The sequence below is a fragment of the Eulemur rufifrons genome, chromosome 19 (assembly GCF_041146395.1).
Source record: "Eulemur rufifrons isolate Redbay chromosome 19, OSU_ERuf_1, whole genome shotgun sequence".
In the NCBI taxonomy this organism is placed as follows: domain Eukaryota; kingdom Metazoa; phylum Chordata; class Mammalia; order Primates; family Lemuridae; genus Eulemur; species Eulemur rufifrons.
This window is the reverse complement of record NC_091001.1, coordinates 70,490,047-70,507,672: the sequence shown is the minus strand read 5'-3', so window position 1 is coordinate 70,507,672 and position 17,626 is coordinate 70,490,047. Positions and strand designations below refer to the sequence as shown.

The following is a 17,626-nucleotide window of genomic DNA, read 5'->3' as shown; positions in this document are numbered from 1 at the left end:
GTATTTTGAGGCTGTCAAATCTTACTTGTAATATTTCTTTAGTATAAAAGTCTGCATTTCGATCAAATTTGGACTAAAATAGTAACATAAAATTATATCGAGGCTTTTGGAAAACTAGTAAATAAATTCTTTGAGGTTTTCCAAAATCAATTTTTAAAAGCATCATATATGTATTTTTAGATGCAGCTAGCACTTCTTTACATTGAAAACATTCAGAGTTCATTTCACAAAGTATCTCCTGGTCACAATAACATTTAACAAGGCACATACCTTAGCCTTCAACTTGAGAGTGATTAGATGCTCTCTACCAGAAGCATCTTCTGCTTTTAACTTGATGGTACTGAAGCAAGTATCCACATATACAAGTCTGGTGAACAGAACAGAATAAAAAATGATCACACTGAGGAGGGCAAGGGAGGAGAGCTGGAGATGGTAGGATTCAAAATGAAAATATTTGCTATATTCCTATTAATCCACAACAAAAATTAATCAGAGGAATTTCTGCATGCCAGCCCTTTCTGCTGCTATAGATTTACTGCTGTTAATACACCAGCCTAGCTCTTAATGCAGTCATAGATCTCTGGATTATTTACAATGTGTGTCAAGGCTCATGCTGTGGTCAGTGAGCACTATGTTTCAGTTTTCCATCACTGGAACCTTTGGCACACACAGCATGTTCCTGTCAGCCTCTACTTATGTACACATTAAACTTCCTGTCAAACTCTTTGATCCATTTCTGTAGTTTCATACAGTATGAGACTTTTATGCTTCCTTTGTTTTTCTCCTTGATGAACTTCTCCTGTATTATCAATAATGTTACTGTACAAAATCCTACCTGATATTAGTTCATATACTCAAATTGATCCTCTAAGGAAAATGCTGTATAAGCACAGGTACAGCCCAGTCTCCTAACAATAAATTTTCTTTTTGTGCGATATATAGCTTCTGACACTTAACATAGGCATGTATTCAAGATGACTAATATTCTAAACATATAGCATAAGCACAATTGTTTTGGCTTTAAGTTGCTCTAAATGCATGAATTTTATACAATGGAAACCAATACGCTTTGAAATATATTATTCTGCAAAAACATGGTCCCCCGAGTAGCATAAGCTACTGCCAAAAAGGTTCAAATGTAGCAGTATATTTACTAGTGAACTGGGCATGTGGACATTTTTTGACATTTTTATAATACAATTCTCTTGTAAAGATAAAAAGTAGTCTAAAGAGTATTGCACAACTTATCACCTAGACTGATGGTAAGACCCATTAGAGTTCAAAACTAACATTAGCCTTCTAACTTAGGAAATAATTTTTTAACATCACTATATGCAATTTAGTTACTGATCAGGTACTGTATAAAGGTAAAATGAGTCAACTGCAAGAAATGCTGGGCAATGAAGTTGTGGAACACTGTAATGAAAATAGATCTAAATCTGAAGAAGATTTCCATCTTCAATAATAGAAGTAAAAAAAAACCTGTATTAATAGATAGAAATTTTATCATAATCTGTAAAAAGTATAGGGTCTCAGAAAATAAATGAAAGTAAAATTATTCTGGAAAAAATGTTTATTTACATAAAATATCAATGGCTATATAATCTTTATTTTTTTTCGGCTGTATCTATAAACATCTCAAACACCCCACCTCCAAAAAATTAGAACATGAGTCTTTACCACATTTTTTATTATATGACTCTAAAGTTCAGGTATATAGATATCTGACTCTACAAATTTCCACACTTCAGATTCAAGATGCTGAGATGAGCATGTGCATTTATACACTCTCTCTAGTCCCTAAAAAATTATTTAAAAATAAAGCAATTTTAAAAAGGTATAAACCCACAGTTACAAAAAGAACAAGAAGGAATAGCATTAATAAAAGCAAATTTTCAACAACTTTTGTAAAAATGTAAAGCAAATAAAAGAGCACTGGTTGACGAAACAGATTAAAAGAGAGAGAGAAAGAGGGCTCTAGGAGAACACAGCTGGCAAAAGGGCAAAGTCTATAGACTAGAGAGTATGACTGATACACTGGAAGAAATTATGGGAATTTTTTTAATACGAGAAACCAAAAAAGGAAGAGAAAATTTTAAACTGAATTATAAACAATACAGCTGTGTTAAAAAATTGTAATTACCATTAACTTTTCAGTTAAAAAATATTTATGTAGTCAAAAAATTAAATTGATTACTAATTACAATTTTTAGAATCTAGCAATAGACAAAGCTAAAAGACTTAATTATAGTTACAGAGACTAATGTAAATATATTTGACCACTGTTATTTGAAAGGAAGAAATGATAAAAATTGGGAAGTAGAAATGGGAAAGATATCTGGAGAGAAGATTAGGAACAATAAAATCTATAATTGCTAATTTGAGAGTCAAGAGATAACTATGTCTAATTGAATGGAAATAAAAGAAGTTTAAGAAATAGTAAAGCTAATGGAAAAATCTTAAAAAAAGGAAAGAAAAGAGAAAGTAGTATATTAGCTAAATTCTTTTTTTATTATAGTAGTCAGTATGTAATTCCTAAAATTGAAAAATCAAGAAATATTGAATGTAGGCATACCATTTACAAGTATGGAAGCTGTAAACAGGAACATTTCAAAGTGTTTGTCCCAAAGGTAAGAATGCAGATAGAAAACAGTGTGGGAAAAGACTATTTGCTTTTCATTATAAGCTCTAAACAACTCATAACTAAGATGAATATATATATAGAGAGAGAAAGAAGAACAGGTCTACGTGTGCAAGGAAAGGAGAAGCAAAAACAACTAAATCACCAGCTAGTACTTTCTATGCTTCACATTGCAGCTCATCATTACAATGTTCAAAATCATTATTAAACATCTATAAAATACAGAAATAAGAGCTCTAGTCTTTTGTTTGTAATCACGTAAGACTATCACCATTTCACAGTTTTAAGACATATAGGTAATACATTACAGAAAAAAGTGTCATGCTCAAAAATATGGCCTTTAAGTCAAGACGACCATGAGGTTAATTTTGTTAGACTTTAAGTAATTTAGTCAGGCACAGGAGCTCACACCTGTAATCCTAGCACTCTGGGAGGCCAAGGTGGAAAGATTGCTTGAGCTCAGGAGTTTGAGACCAGCCTCAGTAAGAGACCTCATCTCTACTAAAAATAGAAAAAATTAGCTGGGCATTGTGGCATGAGCCTATAATCCCAGCTACTCGGGAGGCTGAGGCATGGGGATCACTTGAGCCCAGGAGTTTGAGGTTGCTAAGAGTTGTGATGATGCCACTACCCTCTACCCAGGCTCTGTCTAAAAAAAAAAAAAAAAAAAAAAAAAAAAAAAATTTAATAATTTAAATAAAGTAGTAAAAAACATTCACAATTTCAGGTTAATCTCACCAGCATAGCCATTTAAAAATAAGAAACATTTTACCCATGTTCGTTTCCTGGCTACTTTGTTTTGGGGAAGAGGGGATGGGAAAAACGCTTACTGTGATTAGGACCTTGAGTACATATGACCTGGATTGCCAATTGCTCTGTAGTGTCCATTCGCACCTTCTTCCTTTTGGTAATAGGATCCCTGCCTCACCCCAACTCCCAACTAAACCAAGTTATAGCAGGATCCAGTTCAACCAGCCAGTGACTCTTGGGAGGTGTTTATATATAACTAAATTTTGGCCAGTGGGCTGCAAGCAGAAGTGATATGTGCATCTTTTGGATCATTTATAACAAAACTGTGCTTTCTCCTCTTCCTTCCTCTCATTCTCCCTTTCCCTCTTCTCTCCTCTCATCTCCTCATCCTCCCTTTCCTATTCTCCAAGAATAGAACTTGGACAGGCCAATATGAGCCAACAAAGACCATGAAAACAGGAACAACACTCTAGTGCAGCACCGACCAACAGAACTGTCTGTGATGATGGAGGTATTCTATGTCTGTACTGTTCAAAACAGTAGTCACTGGCCATATGTGTCTACGGAGGACTTAAAATGTGGATTGTATAGACAGTGAACTTTTTATTTAATTCAAATATAAATGTTGTCAATAGCCTCATGTGGCCAGTGGCGCTGTACTGAAAGCAGTCACAGTGGATGGTTGAGATACAAGTTCTTGAATGACCTTGTAGAACAGAGCCACCAACCCACTCTTGACCATCCGCCTATCTCTGACCTGTTAAATGAGTGATGAATACAATTCCACCTTGTTTGAACTACTGAGGACTTGCGGTTCTCTCTGTTAATAGCAGCTTAGCCTCTAACCTAACGGGACATATTTTTATCTATTCATGATATGAAAAAATATCTTGGTGTTTGGTCTATGGAAGAGATATTAAAGGAAAAAAAACAGATGATAAGCTCTTACAAGGGATATCAAATCAGTTTTACTAAGAAAGTCTATTTCAAACATTAAGTAGATGGGCGTCTCAATTTGGACAATAGGGAATAATTTTTATTTATTTAAACATAAATAAATCATTTAAATAGTAAGTTTAGGAAACCTTTGTCACTGGAAAGCTCAAACTTTTTAAAAAGTTATTATACATAAAATGCTAGCAAAAGCCAAAAAATCACATTTAACATTTATACTGAGACGGAATTCAGGTATTATCACTTAACTAGGTATATTCTAAATTTGACTAAGAAAATATAAAAACATAAGTATAAAATCTAAAGAAAAAATATTTTACTTATGACATTTCACTTTGTATTTATCACCTGATACATTTCTTTACAAGTCTGCTTGCAATAACTAAAAGGCACCAAACTTGAGAGGTAAAAGTTTTTTAAACATTTGAAAGGGATGTTAATATTTAAGCTTCAGGGAGGTTTTTTTGTTATTGTTCCTGTTAGTAGCTGAATGGTATCAGTACAGTGAAGGAGAAGAAATGTTCTTTATATCTCTTAAAATACTGTACTTACTTTGACCAACAGCTTAAGTTACTTAGCTTTTCTTTTATTTACCCATCTTGATGCATTTAAGTATTAATAGTAATAACATCTAGAGGCAGACTGCATCAAAAGACAGGCTGAAGACCATGTTTTAATAAAGCATCAAAGTTTTCATTTTTATTGCCACTCTCAAATTTAAGCATTAACTACTTCATATATAGATTACTAAAAACAATCTCCCTAATGGGTGTCTTTACTTCCTGCCTCTTCTGTACACCAATCCATCCTGCCTTTTGTACCTAGATTGAACTTCTGAAATACCTTTTTAATCATATCAACTCCTTGCTCAAAAATATTCAGAGTCCCCTTCACCTGCATATAGAGAATCATTAGTCTAGCAGTCAAGACTCTTCAGTCTAGTACTAACAAATTAATCCCCTTATGTGAGCAACTGCTCGATTTCAAAATCCAAAAATACATTGCACATATCCACCTCTACAACCTTGCCTCCACCATTCCCTCCCTTTTAAGGGTCTCTATACTCCTTCCAAGTTTATCCCAACATCCACCTCCTCTAAGAACCTCCCTAAATTATTTGTAGTCCAAAAATACTTAAAATTTCTCTAAACTCACACTGTTCCTTTTCATGTAAGTTTTAACTTGCTGATTAAATAAGCTTTTTAATAAGGAATATGAAAGTTTTATATTTCTATGTAAGTGTCAATGCTCTATGTATACACGAACATGCAGAAGCTGTTGGCAGACTGGTTCACATTTATTGATACATGTATAAATTTTAAACAACTGAATATAAATTCTATTTTTTTAGATACTATAAATATACTACCAATTTAGAAAAACATAATTTTTTTCACTACTAGATAATTTGTAGTTATTCAATGATTTGGATACATGAGAAAAAAATCATCCTATTTATAAATAACCATACTGATTAATATCTATCTTCTTATATGTTAAAAACAAAAATTATCATTATTGGTTAAAATTAAAATCATAGCACTAATTAAATACTGTATATCTCATATATAGTCTGACATTGTTAGGTGAACTAGTGTCTCAACAACTTTAAACACACTTTACACAAGGAAACTATGTGGGTTACGTAACGTTTCTTTAAAATCTTTACTATTAGGCATTACTAGCTTCATTTGAAAAATGAAGAAAATGTGGTTCAGAGAGGTTAAGTTACTTACCCAAGGTCACATAGCAGATAAACTAGAATTAAAAGTCTGGTCTAATTATTGAAATGAATTTAGTATAAACAAGAATCTCCATTTCCCCAATATGTCATAATTATCTGAAATGCATTAATAATTATATAAAATATCACCATTAATCAGCTTCCAAGATAATGGGGTTTAATCAAAAAATCTAACCATATATGTTGCTAATCTTTCAGTATCACATCAAATTTAGCAAAACTCAGCTCTTTCCCAACACAAACTTGAAAAGGCCAACTAGATGAATGGTACTCACTCTAAATAACAAATAATATTCTGTCTAAAAAGCACAAAAGCATCAGCTCACTTCTCCTGTTAGAACTATTTAATCTCTGAATTATCTAGGGACATGTGATTATTAAAATAAATATATCTTATAAACAAAATGACTATGCATTTCTTCCAAACTGAGAAACTTTTGAGACCGAAAGGGGCCAGGATAAAAGGCATAAATTAAAAGTGTCCTAGGTAAAGTGGGATGCATGATCAGTCTACCTAAAAAGTTAAAGTATTTGGTGCTTTCAACTCTAGGACACACTTAATACCAAACAGAAAATCCTGTTAAACCCAAAGGATCTGTTTAATTCTTATTGTTTTAATGGGCCATTCTGTAAAACAACATAAGCAGAAGTAAACAGAAACCCGTCAAGACATCTTTTTGCATTACTTACCTTTGTGAGCTAGTGTTACACATAAAACAACCCAGAACTGTCATACCATCTTCATCTTACCCTTTGGAAAAGTTGCTGTTTTGAGCATGTTTTTATAGAAATTGAAACAAGTGCAGAAATTACAACAGCAGCAATCAAAATTAAGGTCAGCTACTCATTCTCAGTATCACTTCAATAGAAAGTATGTGAATAAAGGAAAAAAAGGAAAAGTTCCATCATATTTAAAATATTTCTTTTTCCTTTCCAATTTAAATTTTTATAATGTCTGATCCTATGGAGTTGATTAGAAATGCCAAGTATGTAATTAAAAAACACAGCAAGGTCAGCATTACCTAAGAAAAGGTTTTACTTTTATTATCAGATTTTACAATTATACTGATGAATCTACAAGATTATTATTTAGAATGTAAGGAAAATATAGACATATTAACAGTTTAGAAATCATTAAGATGCTGAAAATCCATTTAAATCAATTTGTCATGCAAATCATTGTGTGTCATTTCAGAAACTATTTTAAATTAAGATGCTAGCCAGCTGTTCAGGCAGGGCCTCAAAAGGCAGCAATTCTAGTACGGGGACAGCACAGTTCAGGTCTCAACTGTAGCTCTGCAGGTCCTGAAACCCAATTTTATGTGTGTCAGTTTACCAGACCTGATTTAAGAATTATATCACAAAAATAAAAAGTTGATAGATTTTCTTACTCTACTAGGAAACTGTAGATCAATACTGACAAAATCTTATTCTTTGGCTTCTCAAAATCCATGCACATAACTTCTCTTCTGCTAACACAGTCTTTATTTTTAAACAGTACAAAACAAATGATTAAGTAATAGCAGCCATATTCTAAGTCATTCACCCATCCTAGTCACTATAATTAAACGATGATCTTTCACAAATCTAAGCAACAGATTTTGAAACTATCTCTAAGGATGGGTTAATTTTGCATATGGCCAATTTTATTCATGGTAAGATAGTTTTTATTAGTTTTACCCTCAGTTTATGACTATCTCTAAGTATTTGGGGAACTTTATTAAAGGCTCCATATCACAGCTGCCCCATGGGACAACCCATGGGACTTATCCCAACCATGTCAGATCCACTTAGGAAACCGCCTCAAACTCACTGTATCACTATAACAGAAATAAATTTAGAACATTGCCTTTCCCCTTGCCAAACCCTACATTCCCCACTATCCTCTAAACCCTAAAATCTTAACATTTAACCATCTAAATAAATTGAAATGATTATTCCCTATTCCATCAATCTGTATCTGAAGAATGACTAGGCCCGTGATATCAATTCCTCAAAACAAATCATAACCTCAGCAGAAATTCCTGCTAGTGCATCTCAACTTTCTGCTTGTCTTCTCTCTCTCTACCCTGCATTGTTATGCTTAATTTTACTAAAAAGGTTCCATCTACCCCAAATCCTACTCAGGAATGGTGCCTTAACAAAAAAGAGCCTGATCTCATGAACAAACATTAATGAGTCCTCACCATCAACATAAGAGTACATTTAAAATTATAAATAACATCCATTTCTGGCTAAAATTGGAGTAGCTTACTATGGACCAACACTTCTACTGTGAACAACTAAAGTAGCCTGAGAAAAGCAAAAAACAAACAAACAAAAAAAAAAGTTTGAAGGTATCAGAGAATTGTTAAGGCAACTGGGCAGGACTTGAAGGAGAGGGAAACAGAGGAGGGGTAAGCCAACACTCTGAAGCCACTTTTCCTTCAGCTATTTATCAAGTCTGAGCACAGGGCAAGAGGAGAAGGATCTGAGCAAAGGGCTTAGACAGAGAGCTGCTATTAAGTGGTGGCAAAAAAAAAAAAAAAGCATTTCTTGCAATCTCTTGGGTAAAGAGAGATAAAATAACAGATTTAAAGTACTATAACCTGGGGGAAAGGCAGGGCCAAGAGAACTTGGATTAACATTCTGGCAATGTTCCTTTAAAACTTAATAAATCCTTAAACTACAGACCCAGATTCCTAATGCCACCAATAAAAAGAACCAGAGCTCCCTTGAAAAATGCCTGATTCTAGGACCAGGGTAGGAAATATACAAGATTTCCTTGTAGTGCCAGAAAGGAAATGCTAAAAAAATAAAAACACCAATCCACAATTATGGGAGTATGTCAAAAAAACACAGGAACCAACTGGAAGAGTTCTCCATGACCAAAGCTAAAACAAATTCAATAACAAAAAATAGATCATAATCCAAAGTATAAAACAGATATCCATGAACCCACAGTATTTTAAGTAAATGACTGAATAAATAAAGGAGAACAAACAAATCTACTGAGCAGAAAAACTCCAAATCTATAATATGTAGATCTCTGTCCTCAAGGAGGTGAGCATAACTACCCACTTCTTAAGTGTGGGCTGTGCATAGTGATTTCCTCCAAAGAATACAGTATGGAGAGAGGGGAAAAACAGTAACTTTATAGTAGAGAAATCTGACAACTACTACCTCAACCAGGTAATCAAAATCACTACCAAAGTGATGAGTCATGTAGATAACATGTACCCTTCACATGATGTGATAAAGTAACTTTACTTCTGTGGTCTTCCTCCTAAAAACACATAACCCCAGTGTAATCATAGGGAAACTATCAGATGAATCTCAATTGAGGCACAGTCTACAAAACATCTGATCAGTACTCCCCAAAACTGTCAATTCCTCAAAAACAGGGATAGTCTGAAAAACTTTCACAGCAGAGGGGTGCCTAAGGAGACACCTCCTTCTGTTTCATCCAAAATAAACAAAAAACACCTCAACACAATGTTTATTTCTGCTGGGCCCAGATGACCAGTAAATTGATGATGCAAAAAGTCATTTTATATTATTTTCTTTGAGACAGACTATCAAATAACAACTTTATACAATTATTTCCCTGCCAGTTGAAAAAACATAGAAGGGCGTTTTGCTCAAATTGCAGTTTGCTTTTGCTTCATTATGAGCTCTATTCTGCTGCTATGCACTCATTATTGTTATATGATGAGTAGTAGTACAACACAGTTGCTACATGGGCACACAAATTCAACAAGGAACAACATATGGATAGCAAGAGGACAGAACAGCTCAATTAGGATACTTTTTGTTTGTAAATGTCTGCAGGATAGAAGAATAGGAAAGAATAAATGTGTTCTAAAGACTATTAGTATTCTGCCTTATCATGTCATGTATTAAAATGGATATGACAAAAATCACACAAACACCTTATCTGTACAACATTTAAAGGTATAGTAAATACAATAGGAAGGAATGTTGAGTCTTTATATCTGCCAAACACTTTCATAAATGCCTTTTGATTCAGTTTTCATATTAAGACTAGGAAGTAAATATCAACCAAATTTTTTAATGCTTTATGAGAATAAAATAAAAATACAGGTAAATTAAAAAAAAAAAAGATATTATGAACTATGTTTTTCTCAAATTTAGTGACCAACTCAACAAAAAGCATATCTAATCAAACTTGAAACAAGAAGAAATAGAAAATCTGATTAGTCATATCAATTAAAGAAACTCAAAAACTCTCCTGACCCACTCTTCACTTAATTCTTATAAATATTTAAGAAAAAAGTAGCAACAATCTTACACTACGTCTCCTAGGGAACAGAAAAACTAGAAAACAATTCCCCATATTTTTTATGAAGTAAGCATAACCTTTATGCCAAAATACGATGGTGATAATACAAGATTGAATTTGTAAATATAATAATACATCATAGCCAAGTTGGTATTCCAAGAAAGCAAAGTTGGCTTAACATTCAAAAATCAATCATACTAATTCACCATATTAACAACAATAAAAAACAGGAGCAAGGGAAAATTATATTATCATCTCAATGCAGCTAAAAACATGAGATAACATAGATTCATAATAAAATTCTTAGCAAACTAAGAATAAAAGGGAACTTTCTCAATCTAATAAAGAATATCTAGTGTTCCCCTCAGCAGCACATGTACTAAAATGGAAGGATACAGAGAAGATTAAGATGCCCCCTACACAAGGATGACACACAAATCTGTGAAGCATTCCGTATTTTGCACATGCCCTTGAAGTTCATTTTGCCATTTGCTGACTAGCTCTAATGAAACAGTGTGAGTCAAAGCAAAACAGGTGGCATCCAATACTGAAATTGTGATTTTCATTACAAAAATATCCATGTAAAGCAATGTATGAAATGAGAACATAGCAGATTACACATAGATGTTAATCTGAAAATATATCATTAGCATGCATCTCAAAAATGGAAAAACAAAAATCTAAAAAAAGGTATGGTAAGCATCATATTTAGGGTCAAATACTGAAATATCCATTGAAATTTAGAACAAGATAAATGTTGCTATAATAACTTCTATTCAAAAGTTTATTAAAAATCACAGCTAACACAATAATGTAAGAAAATAAAATAAAGGGTGTAAAATATAGAAAATAAGAAATAAAATTATTGTTATTTGCATTACAGATGATTGGGGGCTTGGAAACTTTAATAGAACCTACAGATATATTATTAGAATCTATAAGTTAATTTAGCAAGATCTCTGAGAGCAAAATCAATATACAAAATCAATGGTATTTCTATATACAAGCAGAAAACATTTTAAAGAGTGACATTTTAAAAAGGGATATCCTTTACAATAACATTTAAAAAACATTAAATGTGAATACATCAAATAAAAGATACACAAAATTTGAACACAGAAAAATACAAAAATGTTGACAGAAATTAAAAGAGACTAAAAAACAGGAGGATACACCATGTTCATGGATTGGCAGTCTCAATATTGTAAAGATGTTAATTTTCCATAAATTTATCTATTTATTTGATTCAATCTCAATACAAAATCCAGTGTGGTTTATGTGAAAATTCACAGGGCTACTTTGGGGTAAGCAAATATATTTTAAATAAAACATCAGAAATGCTAATCATCAAAGAAATTCATAAATAAACATATATACACAAACACACATCCCACACATAAATAAAAACTGAACTGCATTAAAATTAATAACTTTAGTTCATTCACTGACACCATTAAAAAAATAAAAGGTAACTTACAAAGTGAGATGATGTTTGTTTGTTTGTTTTTGTTTTTTTAGAGACAGAGTCTCACTTGGTTGCCCAGACTGGAGTGCAGTGGTTTGATCATAGCTCACTGTAACCTCAAACTCCTGGGCTCAAAGGATCCTCTTCCCTCACTCTCCCAAGTATGTGGGACTATAGGCATGACCCACCATGCCTGACTAATTTTTAATTTTTTTTTTTTTTTGTAGAGACAGAGTCTCGCTATATTGCCCAGGCTGGTCTCAAACCCCTAGCCTTAAGGGATCCTCCCACCTCAGTCTCCCAAAGTGCTAGGACTACAGGCATGACCTACCATTCCCAGCCCAAGATGCAACATTTTTAATATATATTCAAGAGGTCTTCAAAAAGTTCATGGAAAATGCATGTTATGAAAAAGTTATGCATGATTTCAAATTTTTTTTGCACTAAAAGTCATACTAACTTGTTATCACATCTCCAAAAAGGACCTATTTAATAGTTTAAGGAACTAAGAAGGATAAAATATCAGTTTGACAAGAGTCCCTCTCAAAGCAACATGAATTCTGCTAAAAATCGAAGCAAGAATAAACATCAAATTTATTGTGAAGGTCCAGTGGAAGAATGGTAAAATCACTGATGCTTTGCTTTACAAAAAGTTTATAGGAACAAAGCCGCCCAAAAGTCAGCAGTTTACAAATGGGCAACTCGTTTTAAGAAGGGACGAGACAGTGTTGAAGATGAAGCCTGCAGCAGCAGACCATCCACAGTAACTTTTGAGGAAAAAATTTATCATGTCTGTGTTCTACTGAAAAGGACAATTAACAGCAGAAACAACAGCCAACACCATAGGCATTTCATTTGGTCCAGCTTACACAATTCTAAAAGCAAAATTATAGTTGAACAAACTTTCCACTTGATGGATGTCAAAACCATTGCACCCAGAATGGCTACAGACAAGAGCAGAGCTTTCAATGGAAATTTTAAACAAGTTTGATCAAGATCCTGAAGCATTTCTTTAAACTTAAAAGAAAAGAAGGAGAACGAAGAATCTACAACAGTCATAAAAGATAAAAAGAAAGAGTTTTAAGGAGGAAAAGTTGGTTACTATTATCAAATACTAGAAAAAGTCAAGAATAAAGACCACTGGACTTGTCAAAAGGATGGCAATCTTCATTAACACAATTTCAGTGAGGATGTCAGAATGAAAGCCAGGTGGCAAAAGATTGAAAAAACAGAGACAAACTGATCTTTTTATTTTTAATACTACTCATTCCATAAAGGATTTAAGGTGAAAAAAAAAATTTTACAAAAAAAAAAGAACAAAATTTTGAAAAACAGAAGAATAACAGGAGAACAAAAGTTAGGATAAGATTGATGACAGAAATGGAAATCCTATATCCAGCACAGTTCTAAAAAGTGGGCTAAAAATTTGACATTAACCTTCCCAGGGGCCAAGTCAAAGAGAGCATAATCAATTATAGGAAACATATTATTCATTAAATAACAGGTCAGATATTCAGGAGAAGCATGACTTTTTCAAAATCTGAACTGGGAGAAAATTTCTTTCACAGTTTCTCATAAAGATAGTGTTGCAACATAAAATGGAAGATCTCCAAACGTAAAATCCCTAATGCATTTCATCAGGCTGTTTCGTACAACATCCCTTAATGTAGTTTAGTGACATCCTCAAGAGCAATTAAACAAGAGACCAAAATAATGCAGTTCCATTCTAAAATCCAAGGGTAAAATTTAGAAAACATAAAATAACTGGATTATACGGACTTTAAGCTGTCCATTTATAGTGAAACACTACTACTTGTAATCATGATTTTAATAAGGTTTTAACAGTTGAAACTTGAAGTTATAATTTTTGGCAAGAACCAGAGTATAAATACTCAGGGGTTCCAAAGGACAGATCCACACACTGTGACTATTAACCAGGAAGACAGTAAGGTTAAGAAGTACTTATAAAAAATTAAGAAGTCTAACTAATGTACATGCCTGAAAGAATGACTAACCCCATCTCTGCACAGAGTTGCACCCAAAGAGGTATGGCCCACTCATTCAAATTCAGTAGTGAAAAAAAGAGAAAAATCTGATCTGCTGTATATTGTAAGGAATACAAAGGGAAGTAAGAGGTACAGGCAAAGAACGGAAAAGAATCCTGCTTCTTTTTGTAATAATCACACTGCATTTTTATCACTTCTAGAAAAAAATTTATATGTGAGTAAGCTGGAACTCTAAAATATGTTTATGTCTCTAGTTTTTCTTCAGCTATCAGGTAATGGTGTAAAGTACATTAAAGAACATATATTTTGCACTTAAGATACATACCTTGCTTTCTTTTAAATGGCTATTTGATTTTCTGATTCTTTTTAGGTTAGCTATCAAAAGGCCAACTCAAAGAAAATAGCTAAAAAATAACGAACAGATGAATAATAAAATGCTTTGAACACATTCAGAAAACCTTAGTGGTGAAAAATTCCACATTCTTTCCACATGGTAACTAAAAGTCAGCCTTTTATTTATCTTAGTAACAGAGCAATCTAAACTGAAACAATAAATGAATACTAAAACACTATTGATAGTGGTTAAGAAGTGATAAGAACTAAATTGACATATCTTTACTGCTGCTTTAGCTCAAAGTAGAAAGTTTATAATACACCTAATAATAAATGTAATATTTCAAAGTACCCTCACTAAGAAGGCACCTAAATTCAGAAATTGAATAACAAGAAAATCACCACAGATTTTTTTTGCAGGTGATATTATGGATGAAGTTTTAACAACCTGCATACCCATCTACTAAACTTTTTTTAAGTTTCTTTATGCATCATTTTTTTCAAAAAAAGCTAGACAATTCTTCCAAACCCTACTTGCTAAAATTCACTACTCAAATTACAAAAACACTTAAAATGTTATCTATATTAAATTTAGACAGATTGAATTGTATATTAATCAAAAACAACTACATTTATACCAAAATACTACAATTTTTTCACCCTTTAACATTTCTAAGCATCACTTTTCAAATATGAATAACTTAGTAACAGAATAATAACATTATATGTTCAGTGAAAATATCTATTATGTTAACATCTTACTGTGTTATCATCATTTTTTTCCCAAATTATATTTAGCATTATACTTTGTAGGTCGATTTTTTATGATATGCCTTTTAATTCACAGCAACAATAAGGATCGGATACTCTAATTACAATGAAACATTTTGAATAAAGACAGGTATAAAATAAAATTGCTTAAGCTGGAAATAAATTAAAATGTATAAAACAAAGGCATTTCTAAAACATATTTTAAAACAGACATACTTATCCCAACCGAGAGTTCCTATCTCTTCAATAATGCTTGAGTAGAACTGAGGAGGAGGAGGTAGTGCATATAGCTCTTGTCTATTCTTTAAAGCAACTTCCTGTTTAAAAGAAAAAAAAAAAAAACTGAATCAATTGTGGAATGCCAGACAATGAAATGTTAGTACTTGATTACAAAACATAATTTCAAAATCTCCTTAGTGCCTAATTAAAGTGTCTACTGCTTTTACAGAAAAATCCAGCTGACTCACTCCCCTTCTCATGAAAAAGAGACATGAAAAAGTTAAAGGACTGCACTGAAGGTCATGCAAAATGTCAAATTTTATACCATGAAAAGAACTTAAGATTTTAATATTCTCCTGGACTATTATGCCTATCAGAGGGGAAAAAAAAAATTTAATCTCATGCTCAAGGCTTTACTATCTTTCTACTCCCATGGATACGATGTTTGATATTAAAAAACAAAGTGCCGTTAAGAAAAGCCCAAGCTCTAAGTACATTGCCTGGACTGATATATTTACATACCATTATGAACTACATCCTAACAAACAAAAACCCCTCCTTATCACAACAGCTACATGCTAATTTCTGTCACTGATTTATATATTCTGTATTTCTCCTCAACTAGGTAAGTTCAAGCATTATTACCATCCCTCTGGCTAGGGCTTTTTCTTGCTACGTCCACATACAATGTCTTCAAAATGGTTTATGTTCCCCCCCATCAAAACTAAAATTTATATTTTTTTACAAGAAATAAACATCACCAGAATTGCTGAGGCTAAAAATTACCAAGTACTTTAAAGTTGCTAACCTAGACAAGTATCTTATTTGGAAAGTAAAAACAAACGTATCTACAAATCACTTAGAGGTTTGTATGGTCTGGACTATCAAAAGGTATTATAAAAAATAAAGAAATAAAACTTTCAAAATCAGCCACATTAAATAACAAAAATCACATGGAAACAAGTTAAAAAAATCATAAACACTTCTGACAAACGTAACCCTCACATAAAGGTTGAAATGTTTATTCTTTTAAGTATATCATCTATTACTACTCCTTATACTTTTTCTTTTAACAGGGATGGGATACTATTAACTTGAGATGATATTAGAAAGAATAGATTCTGATAAAACGGCATTTCAAAATCAGGACTATTAACTGGAACAACCTCAATCTAGTTCTGAATTTGCTTTAGGATGAAAAAAAAAATGTAAAAGCAAATTCAGAAAGCTAAGAAAGTCCATATGGATTTAATTACAAGGTAAGCTCCTAGAAGACAAGGCAAATACTGCCTTTCTTATAATCTGCCCAATGATATCTAAAAATAGCCTGATGGGTCACAAAAATAAATTCATACTATTAAGATTATCCTCTAACAGTTACTAAATGAGTTAATATAGTATAGTATTTCTTTTGAAATTTCTATTTTTATTCAGAAATATTAATTACTGCTATCCACAAAAACTGAAGATAAACTTAGATAATAATAAAAATATTTTTTAATACTAGGCTTATGACATTTAGAAACTCTACCTTCTACTTTGGAAAGTCAGACAAGTTACTTCTACTCTAGAACCATATCAGAAAAAAAGGGCAAAGGCAGAGAAGTAACACATTCTTCATAGAGAAGGAGGCAAAAGAACAGAGCAGAAAGGTTTTACAAACAGAAGTTTTAAATCTTGACTTTAACAATTCCTAGTTTTGAGCCCTTATGCTCTCAGTGGCTCAGTTCTGAAATAGAGATAAAATAATCTACCTCATAGGGTTATTTTAAATATAGGTAACTGTTCATTTATTAAAAATATATATGCTTGCTATATGCCTAGTAATTACTAGGAAACTCCAAGGGAGATTTACAGCATTTCGTAAGTTCAGTAACTACTGACTTCATCTGAGCATCACTGTCAATACCTTCATCCGTGATTATATTATAGAAACCCTATGTCTCACAACACAGCCTGCCAAACTAAAATTCTTACATTTTTAAGTACACTATCTTAAATGAGCAATAAAATCACCAACTTTGTCCATAATTTTTGAAGAAAGCTAAAATACAGGTTCTCATTTGTATTCAGAAATATAATAACAAATGTACTAAATGGATCCAGAGATCTCAATATTTTTAGTTTTAAACTAATAAGTGTTTCTTCAAAATTAAATGAACAACTGAGTTGTGACTTACAACCTAATAAAGTAAGTTTCGGTAATAAGTGCTTAATGGGACATGTTATATATAGTTTTACTCGGGTTTCCTTAGCCCTTGTATTTGTACAGTTTTTTAAAATTACAATAAAAAGATAAAAAAAAAAGTTTCAAACTTTTCTCCAATGTCAGGAGATGTAAACCAAATATGCTTTCCTTCTTCACTTGACCTTTTTATTGTATTACGCCATTTAATAAAATTTATAATCAGCTTTCCATTGAAATACCAACAACATGTTTCAAAGAATTAGGAAAAACAAT

General features: G+C 32.4%; 1 protein-coding gene and 1 non-coding gene across 3 annotated transcripts in view; one reads left to right on the top strand and one right to left on the bottom strand.

The window, feature by feature from the left end:
* FANCL (FA complementation group L) overlaps window positions 1-17,626 on the bottom strand; it is an 81,194-nt gene that overhangs the window by 37,769 nt on the left and 25,799 nt on the right. For both annotated transcript variants that reach the window (XM_069494061.1, XM_069494062.1), the window contains 2 exons: window positions 15,163-15,263; window positions 271-367 (listed from right to left, as the gene is read on the bottom strand). In XM_069494061.1, coding sequence (XP_069350162.1) covers window positions 271-367; window positions 15,163-15,263 — 198 coding nt within the window. The remainder of the gene's footprint in view (window positions 1-270; window positions 368-15,162; window positions 15,264-17,626) is intronic.
* Window positions 10,727-10,832, top strand: LOC138400397 (U6 spliceosomal RNA). The gene has a single exon (XR_011236290.1). It is a non-coding gene; the product is annotated as a U6 spliceosomal RNA (small nuclear RNA).